Raw genomic sequence first — 27,691 nt, 5'->3', positions numbered from 1 at the left:
GATGGCATATTTTCCTAATCTTTTTATCCCTCTTCAAATCTTCCATGGCTTCCCTTCTTCCTCCATCCTCTTAGCTGAGAAGATAATCTCATATTTACTGGAAAAAAAAAAAAATCAAGGCTATTCGCTGACAACTCCCTCTATCACTTCCTTCTTTCCTCACTCTCATGCCTTTTGCCAATATCTTTTCCTGCACCTCTATTTCACATGAAGAGATAGTACTTTTCTTTGCTAAAGGAAATTCCTCTATCCTATTCCAATGTAGAATCCTATTCCAATCTGTCTTTTCTAGCAGAGTGTCCCCTCTGCTAATTCTTACTTTCTGTAATCTTTCTTCTCTTCTTGGGTTTCATCTGCTGGCTACTTCCCTACTGCCTACAAACATGTACATGTTTCCCCTCATCCTCAAAAAACTTTTTCTTAATCCATTCATTCCCCACTTGCTATTATAAAGCTGTCTACATTAGGTTCTTCCACTTACTTAATTCTGAAATCGGACTTCTGATCTATCATTTCACTAAAACTGGTTTCTCCAAAGTTACCAATGATCTTTTAATTACCAAATCTAATGGTCTTTTCTTACTCTTTTTTTTTTTTTTTTAAAAGGTCTGTAGCCTTTTATTATTAACTTCTTTTCCCTGATATTCTTTTTTTTTTAGGGGGGGGATGATCCTATCTTTTCTTGAAATTCCTCCTGATTATTTTAATTATTCAGTCTACTTTGCTGCATCTTTTTCCAGGTCATACCCACTAACTGGGTATTTCCCAAGGCTCTGTCCTGGTCTTTCTCTTCTTTTTCTATACTATTTCATTAGATGAATTCATCAGCTTTCATGGATTTAATGATCATCGCTATGAAGATGATTCCTAGATCTATTTATCCAGCACTCAATTCTTTCCTGACCTCTCATCTTGAAGAGGGAACCCCAAAACTGAAAAACCTTAAAGGAGAAAACCTCCTTCGATTCTACCTCAGTGAGGGGACTCCACCCCAAGCAGTTTCATCTTTGTTATCTGGGTGGGGTTGGCTCAGTCCTGAAACCCATTGAATTCAATTCAGATTCAGCAAGGAGCCAACCTGGGACTCCACCCACGAGACCCCTTCAGCTTGTAGCCAAAACCCCCTATTATAAAAGAGCCAGACTAAAATCCTCTCTTTGCAGAAGGTCTAAACCATACCTGGCACCCCACCTGGCACCCCAAGGACTCTCTGCCCACTGGAATGTTTCCAGTGTCCTCCTCTCTTTATCCTCACCTATTTCCTTAACTAGACTTTAACTTTACTTGCAATCCCCATAATAAACCTTTTTTATCAATCTAGGTTTTCGGGTCTGTAAATTCCTTTACAGGGGACTTTTGTGTCGCCATAAGGAAATCCCAGAACTCTCTACCCTTATGCTGTTACTAGACCTCATTTAGACCTTATAATTAATTCCCTGACCACCAGAAACCCTAATTTCATTTGGGTGCCCCAAATCTAAACCTCATCAATCTTACACCTCCAACTGCCCATTAGACATCACAGAATGGATGTCCTGTAGAAATCTTAAACTCAAACAAGCCTAAAACTGAACTAATTCCCTTTATACCTCTGCCCTCCTCTCTTTCCAGCCCTTCTATTATTGTTGAACACAGTATTGTTCTGCCAATCATCCAGGCTTCTTGTGTGTCCTTGATTTTGAAGAGGACCAACTACATCAGGGATGATGTCTTGACTTTTGAGTGACTTGTAAGGGAGTCTGAGTTGCACAAAGTCATCAGTCTCACTCTTTCCTCTAGAGTCATCACAGTCCAGTGAGAGGACAACGGTCAGGATAACTGAACATGGCTCGTACTGCAGTGTATGACCTTGGCATCTTTAATATCGGACTGAACTTTTAGCACTCCACAGCACCTCTCATGGCCTTTAGAACAAATTGTTCCCATCACCCATTCTGCCAGTGGAAGTCTTCACATGCTTGGAGTAGACATTCACCCACGGGTTTGAGGCCCATTGGTTTCCCTCAACCTGGTCTAGCCTGTCTGCCGAGATGGGTTTACTGGGGCATGACCACTGCACATGCTGCTTCTTGGAGCCACAGATAAGATGGACAACCAAAGTGGAGGAGCAGTCCCGAAAAGGGCTCACCCAGCCTTCACACCAGCAGCTCTGGTCCTCCCTGAACACTCTGTACACCTTACACCCAAGTGTTGTCCTCAACTTCTTACTCTCTTATTTCCTCGTATCCAATTTGTTATTTCTCTCCTTTAACCTTGCTACTACCCTGGTGCAAGCTGCCCTCACCTCATGCTTGGACTATTGCCAGAGCCCTAGTCTTCCTGCCTCAAGTTTCTCCCTAACATTTCTATCCCCTACTCCACTGTCAAAATGATCTTCCTAAACACAGATCTGACCTCTGTCATCTCCCTATTCAATAAATTCCAATAGCTATTACCTTTTGGATCAAATATAAAACCTTTAATTTGGCTTTTAGAGCTCTTCTAAACCCAATAGTTTTCTACCTTTCTGTTTATTTTTATACCTTATTCCCCCTTCACATATTCTGTGATCCAGTAACACTGGTGTCCACATCTCCTTGTGTGGTTCAGAAATGGTGAGGACTCACCATTTAATTAAAAAAAAAAAAAAAAAAAAAAGCTGGAGAGCTCTCTAGAAGCAAAGCAAAGTTTATTATACACTCTTGAGAGAAGGGTATCCCACCCTGCTAGCAACAATCAAAGGGAGGAAGCCCCTTCTGGGGCAGAGTTAACACTTTTAATCCCTAATGCAAATACCCTCTCCCATCACTGACTCTCACCTTCATTGGCTGAGGATCTTACATTCTAAACTCGGGAATTTACCTAAGAAATTGAACTTGACCAATAAGTACATAGGTGCCCATATTTGACTGAAATAAGGAGAAAACCATGTCATGGGAGGATAACAGGAAGGGGCCATAGGTATGTCCTTGGATCAGTGCTCAAAGTCCTTTAGACCTACTCAAACTCTGAAGTACATGAAGCCTTACTCGATTTCCACAACTGTTTTGAAAGATCTCACCTCATCTCGTTCATCCTCAAGCATAAAACTTGACCCATAAGCTGTTCCTCATGCCTGTAATTCTCTCCCTCCATACCTCTGTCTTTTGGCCTCCTTAGCTTAGTATCCCAACTAAAATCTCATCTTCCACAAGAAACCTTTCCAATTCCCCCCTCATTCTGTTGATTATCACTAATTTGGTTTGTTTGTACATAGTTGTTTGTATGTTGTCTCTCTCTTTTTAGACTGCCAGAAACTTGAAGGCAGGGATTATTTTTTTGACTTTCTTTGTATCCCGGGAGTTTACAAGGCCTCTGGCACATAGTAGGTGCTTAATTGCTTCTTGACTATTAGGTCTATAAAGCCTTAACCTTTTTTTTGTGTGTGTGTGTGTCATGGATCCCTTTTCCAAAGTTTTTTTTTTTTTTAATTTAAATATTTAATTCATAATTAAAATCTAAATTGAAAAGGTTAGTGAAAATAACGGTGTAAATTTTTTTTCTATCCAAGTTCAGGGATTCCCTGAAATCTGTCCATAATTCACCAAGGGGAAATATAATTATGCTCGAAAGAAATAAGACAATTTGTGAATGTAGTCACATTTAAGTCACAAGCATCTATGACAGGACCATGTTTCAGGGACTGTACTCTATGGAGAAAGACAAAAATAGGCTGCCTTCAAAGAGCTTACAATCGAATACAGATCTCTCATTTTCATTTATTAGTCCTTGCGTAGGATTTCAGAGATGTGCATAGCTTGAATTCTGGCAGAGACTAAACATCAAGTTTTAGGGAACTGCTTGGGGCACAGAGGGGATAAGGGCAAGCTGCAAGGTCACCCAGAAACACCCTTTGAACTTCTCTCGGCCTTTCGACTTTGCAGCCCATTACACGGGAGGAAAGCAGACCCTCCTGCAACTTTTTAGTGCTCAGCTACTACCCTTCCCAAAGCGGGGAGGATAACTAACCCAGGATGATGGGGGAAGGGCGGCCAGACCGGGTGTGGAGGGGCAAGTTCCGCGGTCCAGAAACTCCATTCCAGTCCCCCAGCCCCACTTTCTGGCAAGAAAAGCCGGAGGCGGAGACTCCAGGGCTGTCCAGAATCCCCCCCAAACGCCTGGGGCCTAGGAGGGAGGGAAGAAACCAGAGAGGAGGAACGGGGCCAACCAATCCCCGGGGGAGCTTTCGATGAGCAGCCAATGGGGACCGCGAAGCCTCTCCAGCTCGCGCCTCCGGGCGAGGGGCGGGGCAGGATTCATTGTGACGCCAGTGACAGCCGCGCCCTCAGAACGCGGGGAGGCGGCGGTGGGAGCGGCTGGCTGCGGCTGTGGTGGTGCGGAGAGCTCGGGTGGGTGCAGGCTTTGGGGGCAGCAGCAGCGGCAGCGGCGGCGGCGACAGTGGAGAAGAGTTCGGGCCGGTATTCGTTCGCTGGCCTGTAGCGGAGAGCTCAGGGCGGGCGCCTGTTCGCCAGCCTGCGGCGGGAGCTCGGGGCGGGTGGTCCCTCGCTCTCCGGTGGTGCGGCGGAGAATCGGGGGCGGGCGTACTCCCGCTCGCTGGGCAGCGGCGGCGGCCAAGGTGGTGAGGGGCAAGGGCTGCGTTGGCGGCTACTACTACGGCGGCCAAGACGGCGTCGACGGGGAGAAGAGCGAAGATCAGGCCGAGGGCTAGGTGAGGGCTGTTGGGTCCAGGGCGGGGGCGGGGGTCTACAAGGCCTGAGGCCTAGCGCTCCCAGAACCTCGGGCCTACCCGCCCCGGAGTGGGGAAGGCAGGGGGAAGCGGGGCGCTGAGGCCTTCTTGAGGGAGGAACTTGAGGAGGCCTCAGCTGGGGGGGAGGAGGAGCTGCCGCCGACTCCTCGGCGGGGTAGATTCCGGGGGGAGGGGTAGGAAGGCCTCTGGTGAGGGGAGGGAGTGTTAGAAGGAGGACAAGAACGGCTTCTGGTGATGGGTGGGGGCGCACAAAGGGGAGGAGTAGAAGGACCTTTGGTGGGAGGGGCGGGGCAGGAAAGCCTCTGGTGGGAGGGGATGCATGGAGGAGGGGCAGAAAGACCAGATGGGAGGGGGATATAAAGAGGAGGGGCAGAAAGACTCCGGTGGGAGGGATTATATGAGGAGGCGGGGTAGAAAGGCCTCTGCTGGGTGGGGGGGCATAAAGAGGAGGGGGGCAGTGAGGAGGAGGGGCAAAAAGGCCTCTGTTGGGAAGGGGATATCTGGGAAGGAGACTGAAGCTGAAAGACTGATTTAAGAGTAAGAGTGACCCCTAGTAGGAGATTGTGAGGGGAAAGAGGAAGCTTCAAAGCAGCTTTTGGCCAGAAAGAATAAAATAAGATGATAATATCTTATATTTTGCCCCCAAAAGTATTCCTTAACAAAAATATATTTACCGTAGTGATTAAAAAGAATCACTTATGTATTTTATTAAAGCATATTTATTATAATTATAAAGCATATCTTATATGTTTTAATTACAATTATAAAGCATATTTTATATGCTTTCCTTAACGTATTGAATGAGGAGGTAGTATGAGTTATCACTAATATTTGAATTTGTTTTAATATTATCTAACCTCACAAATGCATATAGTTAAGAACTATTGCCAAAAATAATGTATTCCTATAGTTGAGTTTTTCAAAATTCATTAAGATCCCTTCCCCCCAGTCTTCTGAGGAAGGTGCCACAAAGTAGTATTATCCTTATTTTATGGATAAAAAAATTCAGACTCAGAAGTGAAGTGACTTAGGCCAGATTTTTGAAAACAGGTTATCTCCTGACTCTCCATATGTTTTTTCTATATCATATTGCCAGTAAGTCTTCTGGCCTGAAGATAGCTAGGGGTGCGCTAGGTCAGGTGAGAGCAGCTGGGTGTTTCATAGAGCAATTTTTTTTTTCTTTATAACCTATTGTTCATTTGCCCCTGAGGTCAAAGAGCTGTCACTCATGTCTAAAGGCTAAACTTTGTTTCTCTTGCTTGGCATTTGGGCACTTTGATGTTCTGGGACACCTTAACATTATGTAACATAAACTAGATCAGCTAATAGATACATTTGGGGGGGGGAGTAAAATGAGAAAAGATTTATAAGGTAAGATCAAGCTTTAGAGTACTAGATTGAGTTTGAAGTTTATTTTGTAGATAGTAAGACTCCTTTATTGCAAGGATGTCATGGCCATCTATTCATCGCCCTAAAGCTTAGCATGGTACCAGTTTGAAAAATACATTAAAATTATTTGAGGCTACTGGTTAGATGTTTTATTTGACTTTTGCATCTCTTCCAGTCCCTAGCACAGTGCTCTTTAAGTAGTAAGCTCTCACTCTAGAAGTAGTTGGAACTTAGAAGAGAGATCAAAAGTGGAGATAGATTTTAGACCCATTGGTATAAAGCTGATAGTTGAATGAACAGCAGTGAATGGAATTGTTGAGGAAGAGAAGATAATAGTGGGCTGAAAATCAAACCTTGAGAAATAACTATCTTAAAGTGATTCAAGAATATGAAAGGACGGAAAAAGATTATTGGTACCATTCATGTATGAATGTTCTATAATAATCATCAAAACTTGGTTTTGGAAGGGAACTCAGGATATATAGTCCAACAATAAGTGGCCACGTAAAGAATCTTTTCTTGAGCTATATCTCCTAAAGTAGCCCATTCCATAGCTAAATACCTCTGACTATGTAAGTTTTGCAAAATCTGCATTAAATTCTACCCATTTTTCCTAATTTTGTCCCTGGGATGAAATAAATTCAATGCTTCTTTCTAATAGACTTTTAAATAAGTGAAGACCATTATTTATTCCTTTCTCCTTCCCCTCATTCAAGGTGTTATGCTGAAATGCCTCTGTTATGTCACCTTATCCTTTTATAGTGGTCTGGCTTCTGGTCTCTCCATGTCCTCCTTAAATGTAGCTGAGCTGAAGAAGATATTTCAGATGCAGTTTGGCCGGTGAAAATTACACTGGAATTGTTACCAGTCTTTTTCTTTTTCTTTTTTTTTTTTAAGCTCTTTGCTTGTACTTCTCTTACTGCAATCTAAGAAAGGTTGTGATTGTTCTTTTGGCCATCATCACATTTTGATTCATTGAACTTTCCAGTTTACTGTCATCTTCAAGCCTTTTTCATATAGTAAATACTATGTAGCCATTTGTCTCTCAAACTGTAGTTATGTATTGATTTTTTTTTTAATTCAAGTAAACGTTACTTGGTATTCATCCAGATTACATTTCACCTTTTTGGGTTTGTCTTGTTGTTCTAGTCTCTTCTTTGTATATCCTAATAATATTACCTTAAATGGTACCTATTCATCCAAACTTTCTGATGCCCAATGCAAGTTAGAAAAGTATGTTAATAATGCTGTCATCCAAGCAATTTTTAATTCAAACATCTATTTAACATTTGCTTAGCACTATCGTTTTTAAAGATGTTGAATTGCCCAGAGATGAGATAAGATCATTGAGGTATTTTGAGAGATCATCTTCATATTAATATATCCCAGTCTACTACCACTATTTTTTAGGATTAGGTACCAGTTCTCAATTCATTAACACTTTTCTTGACCACTGGATCATCTTGAGGAGCATTGCTGAAATCATGTGTACTTTTCTATGACATCTCATCTTTTAAGTTAAAAAAAAAAAGATATAATATTAATTTGACATAATCTTTTCTGGGCTAGCCTATACTTAGTTTTGGTGATCACCACTTCTCTTAATATTTACAAACCACCCTTTGCAGAATCCATCCTAAGTTTCAACAAGAATCACTTAGTAAATAAACAGTGTAATAAGTATCATTAAACCCTTACTCCCAAATCCAATCTACTGTATCACCAGATAAGTCCATCTAGTATTATTAAGTGCTAGCTCACTTACAGATCTGCCTAATCTAACTTGAAGTTTTTCTACTGAAAATATTTCTACTCACTCTTACTTGCAGAATAGAGCTCATTGGTTCATTTCTCCTAGGCTCAACAGGAAACCACTTGATAATATGTCAAGCTTGCAATTGGTAGTTTAAAAAAATATCTCTCTCCATTTACCTTTCTCCCTCCTCCTCTCTCCCTTCTTCCCTATTTCTCTATAGAGAAATAGATTTTTTTTTCAATTAATAAGCATTTATTTTCTTTCATACCTCCCTCTGGGGGGAGATGGGGCAGGGAGTTTGTAACAAAACGTTTTGTTTTATTATGCATATTTGTTACTTAACTTTTTCAATGCTTTTCCCTCCAACCAAGGTAATATAAACAGGGAGCATGTCACCATCACCTCAGCAAGATCAGAATTTAACTTTATGCTTGTTACCCCTAAGTTCATCAAAAGACGGTAACCTGGTTCTTCACATCTTCCTGAAGTACAGTAGGTGTCATTCTACCTAATTGCCTTTGCTCATGCTATTCCCTAGCTACACATGTCCTTTCCTTCCTCCATGAAACTTCCAATACTCACTATTTGTTCAAGTGAAAAAGACTTAGGGGTTTTGGTTTAATTAAATTCAACAAACGTTTTATTGAATGCCTACTATGTGTAAAGGATTGTTCTAGGCTTGAAGGACTACTGTGGTCCTCTAGGAGAATTAAATATAAACTGATTATGATACAAGATAGAATGTACACAAAAGTTAAACAAATTTAAACTTAACTGCTGACACTCTTATAATTTGGAGTTTTTTAATCCTTTTGACAATGAAAAGGTTGTTTCCTATGACTAGAGTAACTGAATTATATCACTATTAACATTTTTGCTTTGAGTTAAGCTGGAAACTAGAGAGAATGTGATAAATAGAAAGTTGTCCAAGAATATACTAAAAGCTAGTGGTATTTAGTGTTATCCATTAGGATATAAACTCTGAGGAGAACGGAATGTTTTATTTGTCTTTGTATCCTTAATTTTTTATACATTATAGACCCTTAAGTGTTTGCTAAAGGGAGTTGAATTATGCCCTCAAGCAACAAAAATAAAATCCACATTTTATGGGACACTTGGGTCATGGATTACAATCACTGTGGTAAGTGTAAACATTACAAAGATAATTGCAGCTTATGTACTTAATAATATAAAAAAAACTTGATAACATTTTCTAGACCAAGTCAACATGTATTTAGGGTAACTTCAGTGTGAAGGTGGGCATAGGAAGAAATAGTGGGAAAAGTTGTAAATTTTCATTTGGGCTTAAGAAATGAGAGACTAAAGATGTAAGGCTTAAGTATTACATATCATAAATGGTTTTTCCTCCCCTCCTCAAGAAAAGTCAGAAGATGCTGGATGTAGTAAACCCTTGAACACCACTACAAAAAAGACTTTAGTGTACCCATGCCTTCTACTCAAGGACCATAGAAGTTTTGGAATTATTTTGAAGGGTTTGTTTAATTGAATGACTTGAATCCACTAAACAGATTTGTAGACTTAATAAATGTCTAGAACATGTATACTATAATTTTTCAAATGTATGTAAATGCTTTTCTGGATAATAAAATTCATTTTAAGATATAACTGGATTTACATTTTTGTCTTTTCTCTGAAGAGGCTATGTAGTCAGTAGAGAGCAGAACTTGGAGTCAGGAACTCCTGGGTTCAAGTTCTGCCTCTTGTGTTACCATGAGCACATCACTTCTCAGGACCCTAAGCAATTCTCCAAGACTATTAAGTTAGAAATAAAGCAGTTTGCATCAATGAAAAAGGAATCTGAGAAGTAGCAGTACCCACACTAATGAAATCCCAGATCCAGACCCAGAACAAAACTACTTCTAACAATGCAGCTACAGTGAAATTTTTTGATATACAAAAGGGAAATGGGTAACATTGTACTTGAAGGTTGGGAATTAATTATTCGGCTACCTGTTTGGTAGATAAGTACTTTACTGCAAAGGCCAACAAGCACCAACATGAAAAATCAATGAAGAGAAGACTACATGCAAGTTATAGCAACTCCAACTTAATTTCTTTAAACTATTTGCTACAGGAAACGGATAAAAGTAAAGAAGCTTTATTCTGCTTATGACGACTTTTTAGAGAAGTTTAACAAATATAAAACATCTGCTACAACCAGGCAGCTAGAAGAGCCCATAAACTACTTCAGCCAGCAAGCATCTATTTAGTCTCAGTGAATTGGGAGTTATGACAGCCAAGGGCAACACTTGTTCAGAGGCCAATCTTGTTTGTAAAACATCATAGAAGAGGAAAGAAAATTCAGAGCAGTATCAAAAGAGTGAAAAGTTATTAGATGAGGAAACAAGCCTGCTGAAAGCTTGGAGTGAAACCTAATTAAACCATATCAATCTGAGGGCAACTACAGATAAAACTGGAAGGATGATGACATGTGAAATGAAAAGGATTTGCCAGTGTTTATATAGCAATCTGTTCCCACCAATGCTGACAGCAGATAAAGTAGAAGTGGTGCTTAGGAAGAAAGATGACCTGACCACATATGTACAGATGAAACTTGTATTGGAGGTGACCAGCTCAGAAGGGGATAAGAATTGATTTTTCAACATGTTTTTTAATGTTCAAAAGAAAAAAATAGTACCTAAAAAAGTTTCCAGGAAGATAGGAGTTATGGACTCCGGTATCTACTTACCTCTAGGTAAAATCTTTGGGAGTGACTTATACAATTAGAGAGTGTCTTTAGTGAAAATATGAGAAAGGGATAGGCAGGCTTTTTGTAGACTAGTTAAAACATCTTGAAACTGTTGGCTGAGGTATATATTCTATTGCTGGTTACTAAAAGTCATTTGACTTATTAGAGCAAAATACAAACTTCTTATAAGTTTTCATCCAAGGTTTCTCTTACTCATGTTGACATTATGTAAAATTATTTTATAGATACAAACCTGGAAAACATTAATGATCCTGAGCATTTATATTAAAACAAAAAACCAAGAAGACACACTCACAAAAGATATTTGTTGTGGTGTTTTGTAACATCCAAATGAAAATGGACTCCTGTGTGGATTAAGTATTTGAGATGTTTTTATTTGTAAATTAAATTGTGTTAATTGCATTGATCCCCATGAATCTTCAGGGCTTCCTCAGAGTCCATGTCCACATATACCTCAGAGTCATACTTGCTTCTTAAATGTTACCTCATATAGCCAATTAATTATTTGAGATACTATTTTAACTTTGACTATAGTGTTCTCAAATTTTCCTTAAAGATAAAAACATTTGCTAATTTATAAATTTCCATATATATACTGCTGTACCTTCTAATTCTGAATATTGTGAAACATGAAAAAAAAATTAAAGAAATAAAGCTGAAATAATTGATCCTAAATACAGTAGACAGTAGAGTACTTTGAGTAGCAAAGTCACTGTGGCATAAAAGAAGTTAAACCAATTAGACCTTTGCTATGGAAAAGGTACTTTGGCAACTGTGGAAGATGGATTTGAAAGGAAAGAGACTTGAGATAAGAGCAATTGGGCTATTGCAATATTGTTGATGAAAGGTAATGATGACATGAGGTAGGGTGTTGGCCATGTGAAAAAAGAAAAGGATGTGTGGGAGATGTGGAGAGAAAATGTAGGATGATAAAAAAAAAAGTCCAAAAATGACATTGAGAATAGTAATCTGGATAATTATAAGAATGTGGAAAAGGAATAGGTTTGGAGGGAAAGTACTGTTCATACATGATGAAGGGCACATCCTACCTAGTCCTACTCTTTTGGTATGATTCATTCTTTTTCACCTAAAATGTAAAAGGTGTAGAAATGAAGGGCTTTTATCACAGCTATGAAATGACCTAGTGTGTGTAGAGTAGTGGTTTGGATTCTCTTAATGAATGTTGTATGACTATTGAATTATAATTGGGCAATGGTTTGTATTTTCTGAGTAGCTTTTGTATGATTGTTGTGTTAAAACTGACCTCTGGGGACTTTTATGAGAGGGTCTTTGAAAAAGGGAAACTAGTGAGTTTTTGTATATTATAGGGAGGAGGCAAAGCTGATGAGTGTTAGGGGGAGAGGGGGGAATAAAAGTAGCTCTGATTATTCTTGGTTGGAAACCCTGTGATTGGTTATTGTATGGAGGGTGAGATGCAATCATCTTCTACCCTTGCTGTTTGAGAACATCTTCAGAACCTTGGTCCCTACCCTTGTAAGACCACTATTTGACCTCTTAAATCAGTTCCCTTCTCTTCACTTATAAGGCCATCATTTTAAATAAGACCTTCTAAAATTGGTTTCCCAAGTCTGTTCCCTTTCCAATCCATCTTCCACTCAATTGCCAAAATGACACTCTAATTCCAGTAGTATTCTGTTACCTCTGGAATTAAATAAGAACTTGTTATATTCTTAAGGCCTTTCACAGTCTGGCCTCAATTTTTCCTTTACTCACTTGTTATTCCAGCCAAACCTTTTTCCAGCTTATTTAGGCTGCCTTTATGTTGCAATTTCCTCCATGCCTGGAATTCACTCTCGCCTCCCCACTGCCATTTAGAATTCGTTATCCAGTTGTGTCCAAGTCTTTATGACCTTATTTTGGTGTTTTCTTGGCAAAGAGACTGAAATGCATTTTACCAACTCATTTTTATAAATGAGGAACTGAGATAGATAGGCTTAAGTGACTTGCACAGAGTCACACAGTAAGTGTCTGAGATTGGATTTGAACTCTTAAAAATGAGTGTTCCTGATTGCAAGACCACTGTCTCTAATTGCAACAATTGAAATAATGCCTTAAACATAAAGCCTTCATTAATCTCTTTCTCCCAAATGACCTTTTATTTTGTATATGTTTTGAAAGAACTGCATTGTTTTGAAATCACAAAAAGAAGGTATATAGGTAGTTGAGCAGCATTATTTACATAGAAATCACAGGTCTGAGATTTTTAATACAACAGCTGGCTCATACTCGGGATAGCATATCTTATTGATCCACTCTTTTTTCTAAGAATTTCTATAGGGTGATCTGGTGAAACTATGAGAGAATTTTAAGATAGTATATATGGTGTCTACTGGAGCCCACATTAAGAAAAACCTTCGTTGACGTATGTGTGTGTGTTATGTACGTCTGTATATAAAAATTTGGGGGTGTATCCATTGCAAATAAAAATCCTATTTCTATGTAATGATTTCTATGTAAACCTGAATGTACCTGATTCCTTGGTCTTAATCTGGGTATCAGCAGAGATGGGTCTCCTGTAAGGATAAAAAAATTCAGGACATGTATAGAAAATAGCAAGAAATGTAGATAGTTTGGCTTTTGAAGTAGGGAAGTAAATGGCAATTGAAGGGTAATGACAAAGTGGGCAAGATGATCAGTTTTCAGAGTATAAGGGTAGTGAGTTTTGTGGTGCTTAGTACTGGTTATTATGTGATTGGTTCCTGGTACCACAGCAGATGGTTTGTGATGAACTGAAACATATCCAGATGAGTCACTGTGGCATAAAAGAAGTTAAACCATATCTTGAGCAGTTGAGGAATATTTAATACAGAGAAGAAGAGGGGTGGGGTGATTTTTTATTGGTCTCCTTCAGGTAGCCAGCAGGTTGGTAGTCATATAGAATAATGATTAGACTTAGATTGCTTTGTTCTAAAAGGGTAGGACTTACTAGTGGTTGAAAGTTAGAGATACAGATACTAGCTTAGAAGGAAACAATAACAAAAAAGAAATGGTAAAAATTAAACCTGTCCAAAAAAGGGAATTAATTTGCATAATTTCGGTTAACTTACCAGAAGTAAACCATTTGTTGGAGATGATACAGAAGGAAATTTGTTCATGATTTGGAAGGTTGAATCACCCTCATAGAAGTAGAAAAGACTTGAATTGTCATCTAATTCAAACCTTACACAAGTCATGGTTCCATTGTTTGACTTTGAAGATTTCTAGTGAGCTTGGCTCACTAGCCATAAAATAATTTTTTCCACCAGTTAGAACCATTCTAATTATTTGTTTGAAGATGGTGATGATGATTATGTGATACAAAGTACTTTGCTCAAAAACATTCTGTCAAATAGTAAAAGGGTTTCCCCTCTACTAGAGGTTTTACCTTATTGAATATCCTTAAACATAAGAATGTTCTACATTTTTATCAGTGACTTGAAGCAAGTCATACTAATCCCCTAACAATAGGGGGGGGGGGGCGTTAAAACTAGACAAAAGGCCATGTAGACTTCAGACTCAATGTGAGTCAACATTATGACATGGCTGGCAGTTAAAACCGCTAATGTGGCCTTTGTATGTTTGAATTCATTGCATGCTATATTCAGTCTGTCAGATTGTAATCTAGCTATAACTTGTTTGTTTCCCATTTTTTCCCATAAATCTTCCACAGGAGGAAGGATTAGGAAAAAGGACAAAAGATTTCTGGTGGTGGGACAGTTATCTTCAAGTGTTTGACTATCATATGGAAAGGAGAGATTAAGTTTGTTTTTGCTTTATCTTAGCTGAACTAGGAGCAATGGATGAATGTTTCAGAAGCAGACTTGGGCTTATAAAGAAAAACTACAATTTGAGTTATCCAAAAGTGTTATGTACTACCTCATTAGATGAATGGATTCCAGGAACAACTGATGAGGATTCCTTCTCAGGTATAGGTTGGACTAGATGACCTCTGATTTTTTTTGTCTAACTCTTGAGATTTTGTGATACAAATAAAACTTGCAAATATTGATGGTTTTATTTTTCCCATGTTTCTTCTAGTCTGATCTCTCTTTCACAATATCTTCTCCAAGCCAAATATCTTCATTTTTGCTGATCTTATCTTTTATGGTATTTTCTGGCTCTGTCACCATCATGGATTGTAAGAGATAGGGTCTAGATGTGATCCAAGTTGTGAGTATGCTTTCTAAAATGTATCTAGAACTAACATAGTAGTCTACATGTAATCTGGCTAGGGAAAAAGAATAGTAAACCTATCACCTTCATTTTCTAAAAGTATGAAATAAAACCGGTTTAAGGACAGATCGGTGGTGCTGACTACTAGAGACTTCCCTTTAGACATTTAAATTGCTTATATATCTCCATTTACTGATGTAAACATTAGCTTTTTTTTTAAATCACATGCCTTGCTGTCATCAATATATGCTTAAACAATTCATTCTCCTTTTAGTGATTAACGTTTCTGAAAGCTCATAAACTTTAATAATACATGTGAGAATTTAGCCTATGTATATGAATTTACTGGTTTTTGGTTTAATCTCTTATTCCTTTGAAAAGAATCATACATTTCCTATCATCTCAAACATTTCCCATAATCTCAGAGAAGTGGTCTAGTCCAACTATATTATTCCAGCATATTAACATTATTCAGTCTTTGATTGAGAACATCTGATGAGAAGGAGGAACATTATGTTCTGAAGGAACATTCTCCAGATAAAAATAATTAAAGAAATTTTTTTTTCTCATATCAAGCCAAAATAGAGCTCTTTTTATCATCCATTGTTCTTGGTTTTATCCTTTAAAATCAAACCTAATTCTTCCATGTGACCATACTTCATATACTTAAAGATAGCTATTTTTCCTACCCTGTCTTTCCTTTTCTAGTCCTTTGGTTGATTCAAAAACACTTCTTTATCCTGATCACAATTATGGATTGAGTCCAGCTCATCAATATTCTTCATAAATTACAGTAACTAGAATATAAGAAACAGTACAAAGATTGACCAAGGTAGAGTACAATGGTATTCTTGCCTCTGCAGTTTTTGATAGTAGCCTTAGCACAGTACCTAGCACATAGTAGGCCCTTAATAAATGCTTGTTGATTTGATTGGGAAATTAAATTAGCCTTTTTTATTATAATCACATTTTTAGTTTTATATTGAGATTATTAATATAAATTGCTGTCTAGTTTATCTTTTGTTTAAATTGATTTTTTAAAATTATAGGCCTAAATTTGTAATAATGACTGACATTTTATAGCTCTTTAAGGTTTCAAAAGACATTATATACATTATCTTATTTGTGCCTCACAATAAACCTGTAAGGTAGGTACTACAGGTATTATCTCTATTTTGCAGACGAGGAAACTGAGGCTCAGAGAGGTTAATTGACTTGTCCATGGTCACACAGCTGGTAAGTGTCAGAGGAAGGAATTGAACCCAGGTCTTTCTGGACTCAGACTCTAGTACTCTATCTGCTACTTTGTCTAATTCACTCTCATTAAATTTCAATTTAATTTTGACTCAGTGTTTTAACCTATTGAAATCGTTTTGGATCTTGACTTACATATATGTTAGTTGTCTTTGTTTTATGATTTACAAATTTGTTAAGTATGTCAGTTTATTAAAATCATTGTTTAAGGCTCTGTGAGAGAATGATGGGGGTGGAGGGGAATCCCAGAATGGACACTCCATCCACCAATGCAGATTGATAATTTATCTGTAGTTTACAGTCTTAGAGGGTGAGTATTTTGGGTTGCTGAGAAGTTAACGACTTGCCTCAGGTCACACAGCTAATGTGTTGAAGTAGAATTTAGGAAGACCAGGTTCAAAGATATCTTCTGCCCACTGGGTAAGATCTCATTACATCATTGATAAAAAATATTACATAGCCCAGGGCTAAGGATACATCCTTGGTATTCTCTACTAGCAACTTCTAAGACAGGAGTGGGAAACATCTGATCATGTGAACTGATTTTCTAAGGCCACTGTAGGTGGTGATAAGTTGAAAGCCAGGTACAATAACCTCCCCCTGCTTGAGTTTTATAACATGATAATTTTGTATGGCCCGCAAATAATGTTATAAATATTCAGTAACCCTTGGCAGAAAAAAGGTTCCCCACGCTTGTTGTAAGATGATGAATCATTAACTACTCTTTGATTTGGTTGTGGTCCTAAAATGTCACCTAGAAGGAATGCTAGGGTTCCATCTTGTTCAATTCTATTTTGTAGATGAAAAATGGAGCATTGTTCAAGATCACCCAACTAAGAAGTGTGATTTAAATCTAAGCATTCATGTCTCTTGCTAGCCCAGCGCTTTTCCTCTGTCTTCAGTCTCCCTCTTTTGACAGCCTCTTTTTACTCATTCTGCCTTTACGCCTTCTCTCTGAGGTCTTATCCTGTCCATGTTTCGTTCTGCTGTTTCCAGTTTCCTTCCTTCCTTCATTTCCTTGTTACCTTTTTCTCCTTTTCTCACCCAGCCCAATTGCCTTCCCCTTCACAATGCTGAGGTGCATCCACTTGAGCTTTAGGGGCAGCATTCTAGCTCAGTTCTAACAAAGTGACACCTTATTAATAGTTCCTGGAAAAGTTGAAACATTGTCACTACTTTGGAAAAAAGGTAGATGTTAATCTTAATTCTCTGCTGATCATGACTCACTTAAAATTTCCTGTCAGAGATGAGGTTTGCACTATTTTAAATAGCTTCAAAAATTACTTGTATGCAGATGACTCTTAACCTGTCCTCACAGTCTGCCCTACTCATACCACATTACTACCACATTACCACATTCTTCTTGGTGTCTTGATGCCCCCTAAAATGTCAAACTTTAACATATTCAGGATGAAATTGATCATTTTCCCCCTAAAACTCAGTGGTGGTACCTAAGCTTGAATTATAATCATAATATTATCATTTACATATTATAATATGGTCAGTTTCCAAGTTTTCTAGCTATTCTAACTCCACAATGTAGATAATTATTATGTTCCTTCTCTCACTTCATCACTGTTTCAAACCATCATTTCTCTCTATTACTAGCTTTCTATCTGATAGACATTTCTTACTCTTCCCTTTCTTACCCTTAGTCCTTCCCAGGACTGCCAAAATAATCTTCCCAAGGTGCAAATCTGACCACTTAAAATAAGGAAGTTGAGACCTAGTGAGGTCATGGGACTTTTAAGGTCATATAATTTGTAATTGAAGGACCTGGGATCAGAATCCAATCTGCTCCATGATATACCTCACTGCCTGTCATTGGCTACTATTGTGTCCCATAGTGCCTAGCCCTTGAACCTCCTTGTTTCCGAGGACAACAGTGGTGGCCATAACCCCAAAGCCTTTCATCCCATCATCCCATCCAAGTCTTTATGTCCTAGAATCTAGTGTTGGAAAATATCTGAAAAAGCACCCAGTCTAGTCGTTCCTGGCATATAAATGGAAGATTCTGAAAGTATAAGCCTCAGTGAAGGCAGGAGGTTGTAGCAATTCGAATGTAGATCAACTAGTGAACAAGAATCTTTCAGAGTGGGAATGGTGAGGGTAAGGCATGACCCCAGTACGTAGCAAGCATTCAGAAATTTGGTTTGGATTTTGATAACTACTAGAAAAGCAAAGAGAAGTCTGTGATGGAATTTAGTGCTGAATATTGTAATAACTTGGAGCCCAAGGTATGGCAATGGGTGGAGAAGAGGCCATGGAGCTATCAGGCCCAACTCTTTAGTCTGATTCCCAAATAACCATTCTCAATGTAAAATGATTTTCCTCCTGGCAGGTACTACCTGTCCTGCGTCATAGGTGGCAGCTGCCCACCATATTCAGCTATGCGTCCGCTGGTGTTCCTGTGTGCCCAGCAGGTGATCAAGGATGAGGAATCTGCGTGCCAGGCCTTGGAGCTTCTGCCGCAGGACCTGTACCCAGTCCTATTCAAGGCAGCCTTCATGCATGGGAAGACACTCTTGCTCCAGGCTTTGGTGCATACGTGGCCCTACCCCATCCTCAGTTTCAAGCAATTATTGCAGGATCGGCCACACTGCCGCAGGGCTCTGAGGCAGGACTGGCCACACTGCCTTCGGGCCCTCCTCCAGGAGTGTCCAAATTGCCCGCGTGCCCTGCTTCAAGACCGGCCTGCAGAAGAGCTGGTACAGGCAATGATCATGGGAGTCAAGGCTCGGCTGGAAGAAGCAACAGATAATGGAACCCAGCAGTCGCTCTATAGGTAAATGCCTAATTGCTGTTGACTTGAGGTAAGAAGTTGGTAATAGTTGGAGAGGCAGTCAGGACCTCAGCTCATAGGAGAGAATCTTTTCAGAACCCATAGTTTTTTAGAAACAACAGCAGAAGGGGAGAATCCTGACACCACCATTTATTGAATGCCTGCTCTTCAGAGACATCAGGGCCATGAGGAATCTGCGTGCCAGGCCTTAGTCTTGTTAAAGGACATAGTCAAACACATTTCCTAAAGTAGCAGATGTTCCAAGTTAGGAAAAAGAGGCTGCTTGGATTTTTTGTTAGACTGTTATGATCCATGGGCCTCTGGCAATGAGCAATGAAAATTCATTGCTTCAAGAGCTGCCTGGGATTTATTAGGAAGTGCCAACTAGGAGAATAATCCTTGAGAAGTAGAAGTAGGTTCCCACAGCTATTTTTAGGCTAAATTATGACCCTAGAGCAAGTCTAATGATATCTAAAGGTATCACCAGCCCAAACTATAACTCAGGTGCTGTCTTAGCCAAAGGCTGTGACCCATTATTATTGTCTGTATTGATGGAACAGCTTGGTATTCTCCCTGTGAAATACAAGAAAGAGGCAGCATTAACAGGCAAAATATCTACTCTGGTCAGACTTCCATTTTGTTTACGTCCTAACTAAGGACATTGCAAAACTGGAATTTACCAAGAGCCTTAGATAGGCAGGATGGTGAGAGAGGGTTGGAATGCCATTCCTCATGAAATTTGCTGAGAATCCTAAATATTTAAGGGGGACTGTTGAGTGAAAGATGAATGAGACTTGATTTAGGTTTGATCGGGAACAGTGGATATTAGTTGCAGAGAAGCAGATTTTAGCTTGATTGCTGGGCCTACTTGATCATTACCTTTCCAAAGCTAGACTAGTAGCTGCTCTTTCACTGAAATTTTTGTCCTTAATACAGTAGTTGAATGTCTAAGTTTTTATCACACACTTGGCACTGTTATGGATTCAGATGTTTCTGGTCTTGGCTTACATCTTCTTTTCTATTTCTATTTTTCAACCAAATTTTTTATTAATAAGTTTAAGATCCGGTGATTCTAGGCCCCAATGATGATCTTTGAAAAAAAACTGGAAAAACACCTTTTGAATATATTATAGAGGAGATTCTTTAGGCATAATTGGATTATATTGACTTCTAAGGAGATCCCACAGAATTGTGGTATTATATTTTATGCTTTCCATGCCCTTTTTCTCCTCTATTTTATCACAGCCTCATTTAGTTCTTAAATTTAGTTATTTCCGGAATATGCTGGCTAAATTAGAATGTAGTTAGCAGTATTTGTAGTATATCCTGGCACAGGGTCTCATCTTCTCTGTCCATTTCTCAGGAGACATCCACTGCAGCTATTAGACATGACTGGACTTCTGGATTATGGCTATGAGGAAGACCTAAAAACTATGAAAATGTGGGCCCGTACCATGACCATGGCCCAAACTGGCATTTGTCACCTCTTGGACAAAGTCGAGCAGCCAAACGAAAGCCCCAACAAGTGCAGGAAGGTTGAGGACTTGCCGTGCACACTTCTCCCTGTGGAAGTGCGTGTAGATCTCTGGGTAACCCCTTCTTCCAGTGGCTTTCTGAAGCAGGCCCTGCAAAATAATGCTGTCAGCCCCCTGCGTTTGTGCTGCAGGGATTTCCGAGCTGAAGATCTCCCACCAGACATCACTGTGGATCTTCTGGGGTTATTAGACCATTCCAGCTTACGCCGGTTAGACCTGTCCTTCTTTACTTTAGAAGCAGGGGGTGTATGGGAGATCGTAGCTTCCATTATGAAGTTTACTAATCTGCTGAGCTTGAAACTTCAGTACAGCAACATGGATGTGTGGCGACTTTGGGCCATGTTGGAAGGCACCTTTAGCTTCCTGGCTTCAGAGATGAGCAAGCTGAAACGCCTCAAGGAGCTTAATCTGGGCACCTCTTGGCTTTCTGGCCAGCTGCGGCAGCTGCTCAGGTGAGTGAGCCTCTTATTCATTTACCTGCCCTTGCTCCGAGTAACTGGTCAGGATCTTTAGCTGAAAGGAAGCTTATGGTAAAAGGGAGCTCTGAATGAAACTCACAAACAGGAACTGTTCAGCTTGAGAAAAATATACTCTCAAATCTTTGTCTGAAGGTCCCCTTCCTTTTCTTTGCTTAAATCTAAATTTCTTTTGCTTTTACAAACATGTTAGAATAAAAGGACTGTGGGAGAACTGTTCTGAAATCCTTGCCCCAGAACTTCCCTTTAACAAACACTTAAGTGTCTATAATGTATAAAAAATAAGGATACAAAGACAAATAAAACATTCCCTCTCCTCAGAGTTTTTATCCTAATGGATAACACTAAATACCACCAGCTTTTAGTACACTCTTGGACAACTTTGGGCAATCGAGTTAACCTGGGGAAAATGGGAAGGGTGTGATAGTTGATACTCTAGTTTCCTCTTAGAACCAGTGTGAGGAAAACTCTTTAAACAGTGAAGAGACTAGGAGAGTGAGTGTTTCTGTCATTAGGCAGAGAACTGTGTTTCCTGTCTTAAAGCTTTGCAGCTTTTCTCCTGTATGTGCTTTTCCTTACCATGACCTTGGACAAAATTTGACCCTTTCAGCAGGAATAAAGTATTGCCTGGTCAGCTGGTGCCGAAGAACAAGCCCCAGGAAGATGAAGCACTATCCCAATTTCTTTGTGTTTATTCCATTATTCCTGGAAAATAATAGCATTTCTGTGTCTCTCTTTGCAGTGGTCTACAGTGTCCCCTGGAAAGCCTGGAACTTCCCGTCTGCTATCTGCTCCCTGTGGACTTGAGCTACTTGTCCCAGAGTCCCCATGCTCCCCACCTCAAGAAGCTAGACCTCAGTGGCAACAACCTGTCAGGTGACCTCTTGCCCCCCTTCCAGGCACTCTTGGGGGAGGCATCAGCCTCCTTGCTGTGTCTGAAGGTGACAGAGTGCCAGCTTATGGATGTTCACCTCATCAGCACCCTGCCCCTTCTGTCCCGCTGCACCCGCCTGCGATATCTTGGTCTCTATGACAATCCCCTTTCCAGCATTGGGCTAAAGGCTTTGTTGTCGCGCTCCGAGGTCATGCCTGACCTCCAGCTGGTAGTGTACCCGTTTCCTGTGGACTGCTACAAGGACCTGCCTGGGGTGCCCCTGTCTGCTAACCTCTTGGAGGACTATATCGACGAGGAGAAATTTGCTCAGGTTCAGGGAGAGATGCACCAGATGCTGATAGCAGCAGGTCGGGCTGATGTGCTGTGGACCACCGATGTCTATGGCCCAAATATGCCCGACTACTTTAGCTTGTGACAGGATGGCTGCCTGCCAGGGACAGGGAGACCTTTGCAGTCACCTGTTTCCCCTGGGCCTGGCAGGAGAGCCGCCTCACCTCCTGGGCAGCAGCTCTCGGGGACAGGTAGGGAGCCACAGAACCTTTGTTCTTGTTTCCTGTTCTCTTCAGACAGGGGAATGGGACTAGTTAACAGGGAAGCTTCAACCTGTGTCTCAGCTGAAGGATCCTTGCTAAGGAGGACTAGTGTGAATGAGGAGCTCCCATCCAGGGGGATAGGCCCACTCTTCTGGAACCCCATTCGGTTGACTGTTCCTATGGGAAGGGCATAATTGTATCCATCCTCCAGTGAGCGAAGGGAGTTGGCGTACATTACTGAGGAATGGAAGGTCATATACCAAGCTGAGACCCTGGAGCTCCCGAATTATATCTCGGAAGCTTTCTTGGTCAAGAGTAAGCTGTAGCCTTTCAGCTTTTTCCTTCCTGACCCACCCTTTGGAATGCACAGCTCCTGCTGTGAACTTCTCTTCTGCCAGGCTAAAGAGGCCCACTTAGTTTCTCATGTCTTCTCCTAAGTTCCTGGTTTCTCTTTTCCAAGTGTCCCGCCAACTTTTTTTTTCTTCTTTTACTCTTCTACCTCATTCTGGAAGGGTTTGAGCTTAGGCAGGTGCTAGCCCCTTCTTCAGCTGCATCAGCCTTAGCTACTCCTTCATCTCACCCTTCAGTGGCACAAAGAGGCAGGCAGTGGAAAAGGGCAGCCTCAGGGATCCTTCCTTGGACCTTCAGGCCTGGTTTTTCCTCAGTTCCCCCAGGACTCATGTTCCTCTTTGAACTTGCCAAGGCTTTAATATTTCATTATTTTCAAATCTCATTTGATTTTTAATCTCTTGGCTTGAGATAGCTAGCATCACTTGGTCCCTGGGGCTGCTTGTGCTCCTCCTGAGCTCACATTGGCTGATGTATCTTCCTATTTTTTAATGGTTATTGCCACTCTCAGAATACCTAGTTTTGCTTTCACTGGTCCCTTTTTTCCTTCTTAACCCTGTTTCTCCGTACTTCACATATTGTCTAGAATTTATTCCTAAATTAAAAGTAGAGGGTATTGATTTGGAAACAATATAACAACCAAGATAATTACAATCAGTTACAACAAAAATTAATTCCAGAACAGACTTGATACTTAACTTTCTGGTGTTTTTTAGTCTTAAGTTGGCCCTAGTGAACTTCTTTTCATCTATAAACCTTACCCACACCCTCTCGGGCCCCAGAAAAGAGGACAACAAAACTTGTCTCAGAATCCCACTGCCTATTTGAGATTTTCTTCCAAAGCAGTTACCATTTGGAATCAGGATGCTTCCTGATTGCTGCTCAGAGATAACACACATTCTTATATAATCAGATTGCTAAATATCTGCCCTGTTTCTACCCAAATTAGAGGAAGAGGTGATAATGAACTATGTGTCACTGAAGTATTATTTTTCATTTTTCCATTACTCAGAAACAAGACTAATTCAGCATTTTATTTAATACCACTTTGCCCCTGCCAGATTTCACAGAAGACAATCCCTTTTATTTCCAGGATTCCAGGAGTACATGGTGCTTAGCCCAGTGAGAGAGGTCACAGTGATAGCTGGTTGTTTCCTCACCCCAGAGGAAAAAGCTGCCTGGCAGAACTAGTGCCTGTCCCTTTCATTCCCTGTCCCTTGCTTCTTTATTCGTTATTCCCTAGACATTGGAGCAGGAAAGATTATATATGTGTCTGTGTGTAGACTTGGTTTCCTGACTCCTAAAAAAAACAGCTATGGCTAACACATGCATTGGGGACCTGTTGACGTTTTGCTTATCCAGGTTGACACAGCATGGACTGCATTGCTTCACAGATGATTCATAATCACCTACCTGGGCGAAACAGGTAGTGAACCTTCTTTTCTCTGGAGTCCTCACCCTGACCTGAGCGTATCAAGATTCCAGGGTAGAAGGAAGGTAAAAGGAGCCCTTATACGATCTTGGCTAAATATGGGAAAATATAGGAGTGAGAGGAAGGTCTCAAGCTATGAACAGGGTAATTGGATTTTACTCCACATGAATTGTTTGCTGACTTCCCCAGCCAATGCTGATGGAATTGTTCCTGAAGGAAGGACATGGCATTCATTCCTGCTAAATTTAATCTCGCTTCTTGGTCCACTTTGTTGGAATCTTTGTGAATCTCAACTTTGTTCATGGGGAGCTGTGTGCCACCCAGTTTCTGCCAAGAATTTACAAGTTGAAATGACGGGTCCTCAGATTGCTCTCTGTGGACAGACTATTGGAACTGTTATCTTTTGAGTTTTCATCATTCCCTTCAGTACCCACATTGCCCTGCAAAGGCGGGTCGGGGGAGTTGCACACCAGCATATAAGCCTGTGACAGATATGTGCAGGCATGTCAAACTCTTGGGTGCTGAGGGGGATTCAAAAAATTGCTTTTACTGCAAGGGATGGAAGGGAGAACCAAACCCAGTCTTATCCTCTAGTGTTTCCTCCTGTGCTGGAGCAGACAGAGAAATATATAGGTCCTTGGTATCTCTCTTAAAGACTGATCAGTGATATCCCAGAATTCAATCCCTGGGAGCATCCCAGACTAGAACTTATGTAAACCTGATTCTGACCCCAGCATGTTCCCAGGTTCAAAGCTGATCTGTCTGGGGCCATGTCAGTTTTACCTACTCAAAGCCTTTTCACCATCTCTACCAAGAACCTTAGAGGAAAAAGTCCAAAATGGCTATGGCCTTTAGACCTGAATAGAGGTGGAGTCAGGGTAATTGAGATAGTCTATAAGTGAACTGCTGCACTGTTATCCAGCCAATATTTAGGAAACTGCTTTGCTTTTCAACCTAAATGAAGGCCTTGATAAATTTTTTTTTTTGATCCATCATTCCAGCCTGAGTTCTTTGGGAATCTTACCTCTGTGATCCATTGCTACTTTGATATTCATCTTCCATTCAACAAACATAGTTTGTCGTAGGATTAAGGCACACTGATTTGGGGGAGGATTATTAAAAGATAGATTAAAGACATAAGCCCTGCCCTCAAGAAGTTATGATTTAATAGAGGAAATAAGATGGACATAATTCTAAAAGAGATTTTAGGAGGGGAAAAGACTTTTTATGGCACTTTAGTTGAATCTTGAGAGATTATAACTGGAAATTTTTGTTTTAGGTGTGAGGGCCATGTAAGCAAAGGCAATAGAGAAGGGAAAGGATGAGATAAAAATAATGAGTAGTCCATCTTAGCTGACAGGTAGATTGTATAAAGGAGATCGGGTAGTATGAGATAAGGCTGTGAAAGTATAGAAATCAGATTGTGGAGAGTGTTTGTAAGGACAGGATCAGAATTTTTACTTCATAAAGTAAGAAAGCAGAAACAAGTCATTTTTAAACACAAAAAGGCTCTATGAAATCAAAGGATAGCTTGGGAAGGGGCAAGACTGGAGACATTGAAGATGAAGTGTTTGAGGTGTTAACAGGCCTGGAATCATGGAGATAGGTTAGCTCTACAGGCAAAAGTAGGGAAATGTATGAGTAACAGATGATGAGTAGTAGGCCCTGAGAAAGAACAAAAAGTTTGCCTGGGAGGTACTCCTTGGATCATTGCTTTAGGTGTTCAGATATTCAGGTTGATAATCATCTGGATGAGCCTCAGTGCAGTATCTTGTCACTGAAAAAAGTTATCAATCATCTCTCATCTACAGTCATTGAAAATGCTGTTCATGCTGTTGAAAAGATAAACCTGCAGAGAACAGTTGCAAAACAAGATAATTGAGTGAGTTTTCATAAGTTAACTTAACTGCTGCCTCTCAGCAGTTCATATAACTGCAGTTATGCTTTTCACACCTGGGAAGGAAACATGATTGGATCCAAGGGAATTGGGACCTAGGAATCTGATGACATCAGCCTTACTCATCTTTCTCACAGCTGTTCAATTTCTTAGCCTCGCATTCAGTCAAGACTCCGTGCTATTATGCTTTCACACTTACTATGCAGTCTTGTTAGATACCCCATAGGGTGTGCTCAGTGCTTCAGACAATCTGTACTGCTTCCCTTTCTGTCCTTCCCCTCCACCTATGTCCAGCTTTTTCCTGCTGCTGTGATTTTGCTTACATCATTTCCTATCCCTGTTTTCCCTCCCCCCTAATCATCTCTGTTTAAAGCCTATGTAGCCCTTTAAGGTCCAACTCAAGCGATGTCTCCCTTCCCCCAGTCACAAAGCTTCTGCTCCCTTGCTCCCTAAACACCATTGCTTGCACCACCTGTGATGCACTTATAAACACAGAATGTTTAGTATTATAGTTACTTGTGTGTGATGCATCCCTTTGTTAGATTGTGAGCTCCATGAGGGCAGAGATTTTATCTTACCTAATCTTTTGTGTCTCCCCTCAACCCAGGCACAGTGTTTTCTGCTTTTAGAGGGCCCATGTTAATGTTTGTTAGAAGCTTATTAAGTGAGGAGGTAGTGGAAGAACATCTTTCTACCTGTAAAAAAAGTTCATATCTTTTGGGCCTGCTGGAATTAAAAAGCCTAGAGGGTGGTCAACTAGAGCTGCCCAACTAAGGAGAATACAGAGGAACTTGAAAAAGGTGGCTGCTTAAAAGCAACGATACTAAGGCCAGCAGAACAACTTCTGGACTTGACAGATTGAAAGAACTATTTGTTTAGCTCCAGAACTTGTTTATCTCAGAACCAAACTCCTCACCACCTGCTCACCCCCTGCCTGTTATACTACTTCCTCTTCAGCTGTGCCTTCCCTTCAGCTCCCCTGCCTGGATTCCCAGTTACTGAATTTCTTCAGTGGAAGAGAAAAATACCCCTTTCCCTATCTTGGGAACTTCCCCCTGGCTTTTTGGGGCCTTTGGACTGGGAAGGTTCCAGTTTTCACCACGGAGCCTATTTCATCGGATGCTGGATACTTGAAAGAACTTGATTGGTTATGGGGGAATAGCTATCAGTGGCTGGGGGGATCCTGTTGAGTGGGAGAGGTACCCTGGATTTGGAGATGAGTGTGCACTCTCCTTGTATATCTCCTTGTGCCTTCTCAGGCCTTGGGGGGGGGAGGTCAGGACTGCTTGATAGTGTTGTCTAGATTGTGGGACCTCCAGAAGAACAGTGACTGTGTCTTATCCATCCTATGTATCTCCCTCGGCGCTGAACCCTGGTGCTCTGCGCTTAATAAATATTTGTTAAAAGTTAAAATTTGCTGAAGAGTCATGTTATCACCTCCAGGAGAAACCAGGGTTCTATTAAAAAAAAAAAGTGAGATCTGTGACCTGCATTTAGTTGCCCTTTCCCCTTTCTAGTCCTTGTTTCCTAATGCACGTGCACATTGAGAGGTTTACAAGCTGTATATGTACTATTTTGTCCTTTTGATAAGTCCTACACTGTCTATGATAGAGGGGCTGAACCACCAGGGCTTGGTTTTAGGGAAGGATTTCTTTTTCCTCACAGAGCAGGTGCTCATTTGGCTTCTAGCTCTGGACTGTGGTTGGAACCACTCACTTCTGTACCTTCAAAAGGTCTTTAGGCACATAGCCCATGTCGTCTCAT

At 40.5% G+C, this 27,691-nt stretch overlaps 1 protein-coding gene across 3 annotated transcripts; it reads left to right on the top strand.

The window, feature by feature from the left end:
* The first annotated feature begins 3,703 nt into the window (after positions 1-3,703).
* Positions 3,704-27,340, top strand: LOC127544578 (leucine-rich repeat-containing protein 14-like). 3 transcript variants are annotated; one of them, XM_051971254.1, is made up of 6 exons: positions 3,704-4,687; positions 8,243-8,363; positions 15,957-16,011; positions 18,371-18,814; positions 20,175-20,798; positions 21,565-27,340. In XM_051971254.1, the coding sequence occupies exons 4-6, from the start codon at positions 18,420-18,422 to the stop codon at positions 22,130-22,132; spliced, it is 1,587 nt and encodes a 528-aa protein (XP_051827214.1). In that variant the 5' UTR covers positions 3,704-4,687; positions 8,243-8,363; positions 15,957-16,011; positions 18,371-18,419; the 3' UTR covers positions 22,133-27,340. The 3 variants fall into 3 exon arrangements, with proteins under 3 accessions (XP_051827214.1, XP_051827215.1, XP_051827213.1); XM_051971255.1 differs by lacking the exons at positions 8,243-8,363; positions 15,957-16,011; XM_051971253.1 differs by lacking the exons at positions 3,704-4,687; positions 15,957-16,011 and having other exon boundaries at positions 5,189-8,363.
* Positions 27,341-27,691: the final 351 nt, after the last annotated feature.

Source organism: Antechinus flavipes, chromosome 1, assembly GCF_016432865.1.
Source record: "Antechinus flavipes isolate AdamAnt ecotype Samford, QLD, Australia chromosome 1, AdamAnt_v2, whole genome shotgun sequence".
In the NCBI taxonomy this organism is placed as follows: Eukaryota; Metazoa; Chordata; class Mammalia; order Dasyuromorphia; family Dasyuridae; genus Antechinus; species Antechinus flavipes.
Note: the sequence above shows the minus strand (reverse complement) of the source record. Positions and strands in the feature narration are given on the sequence as shown.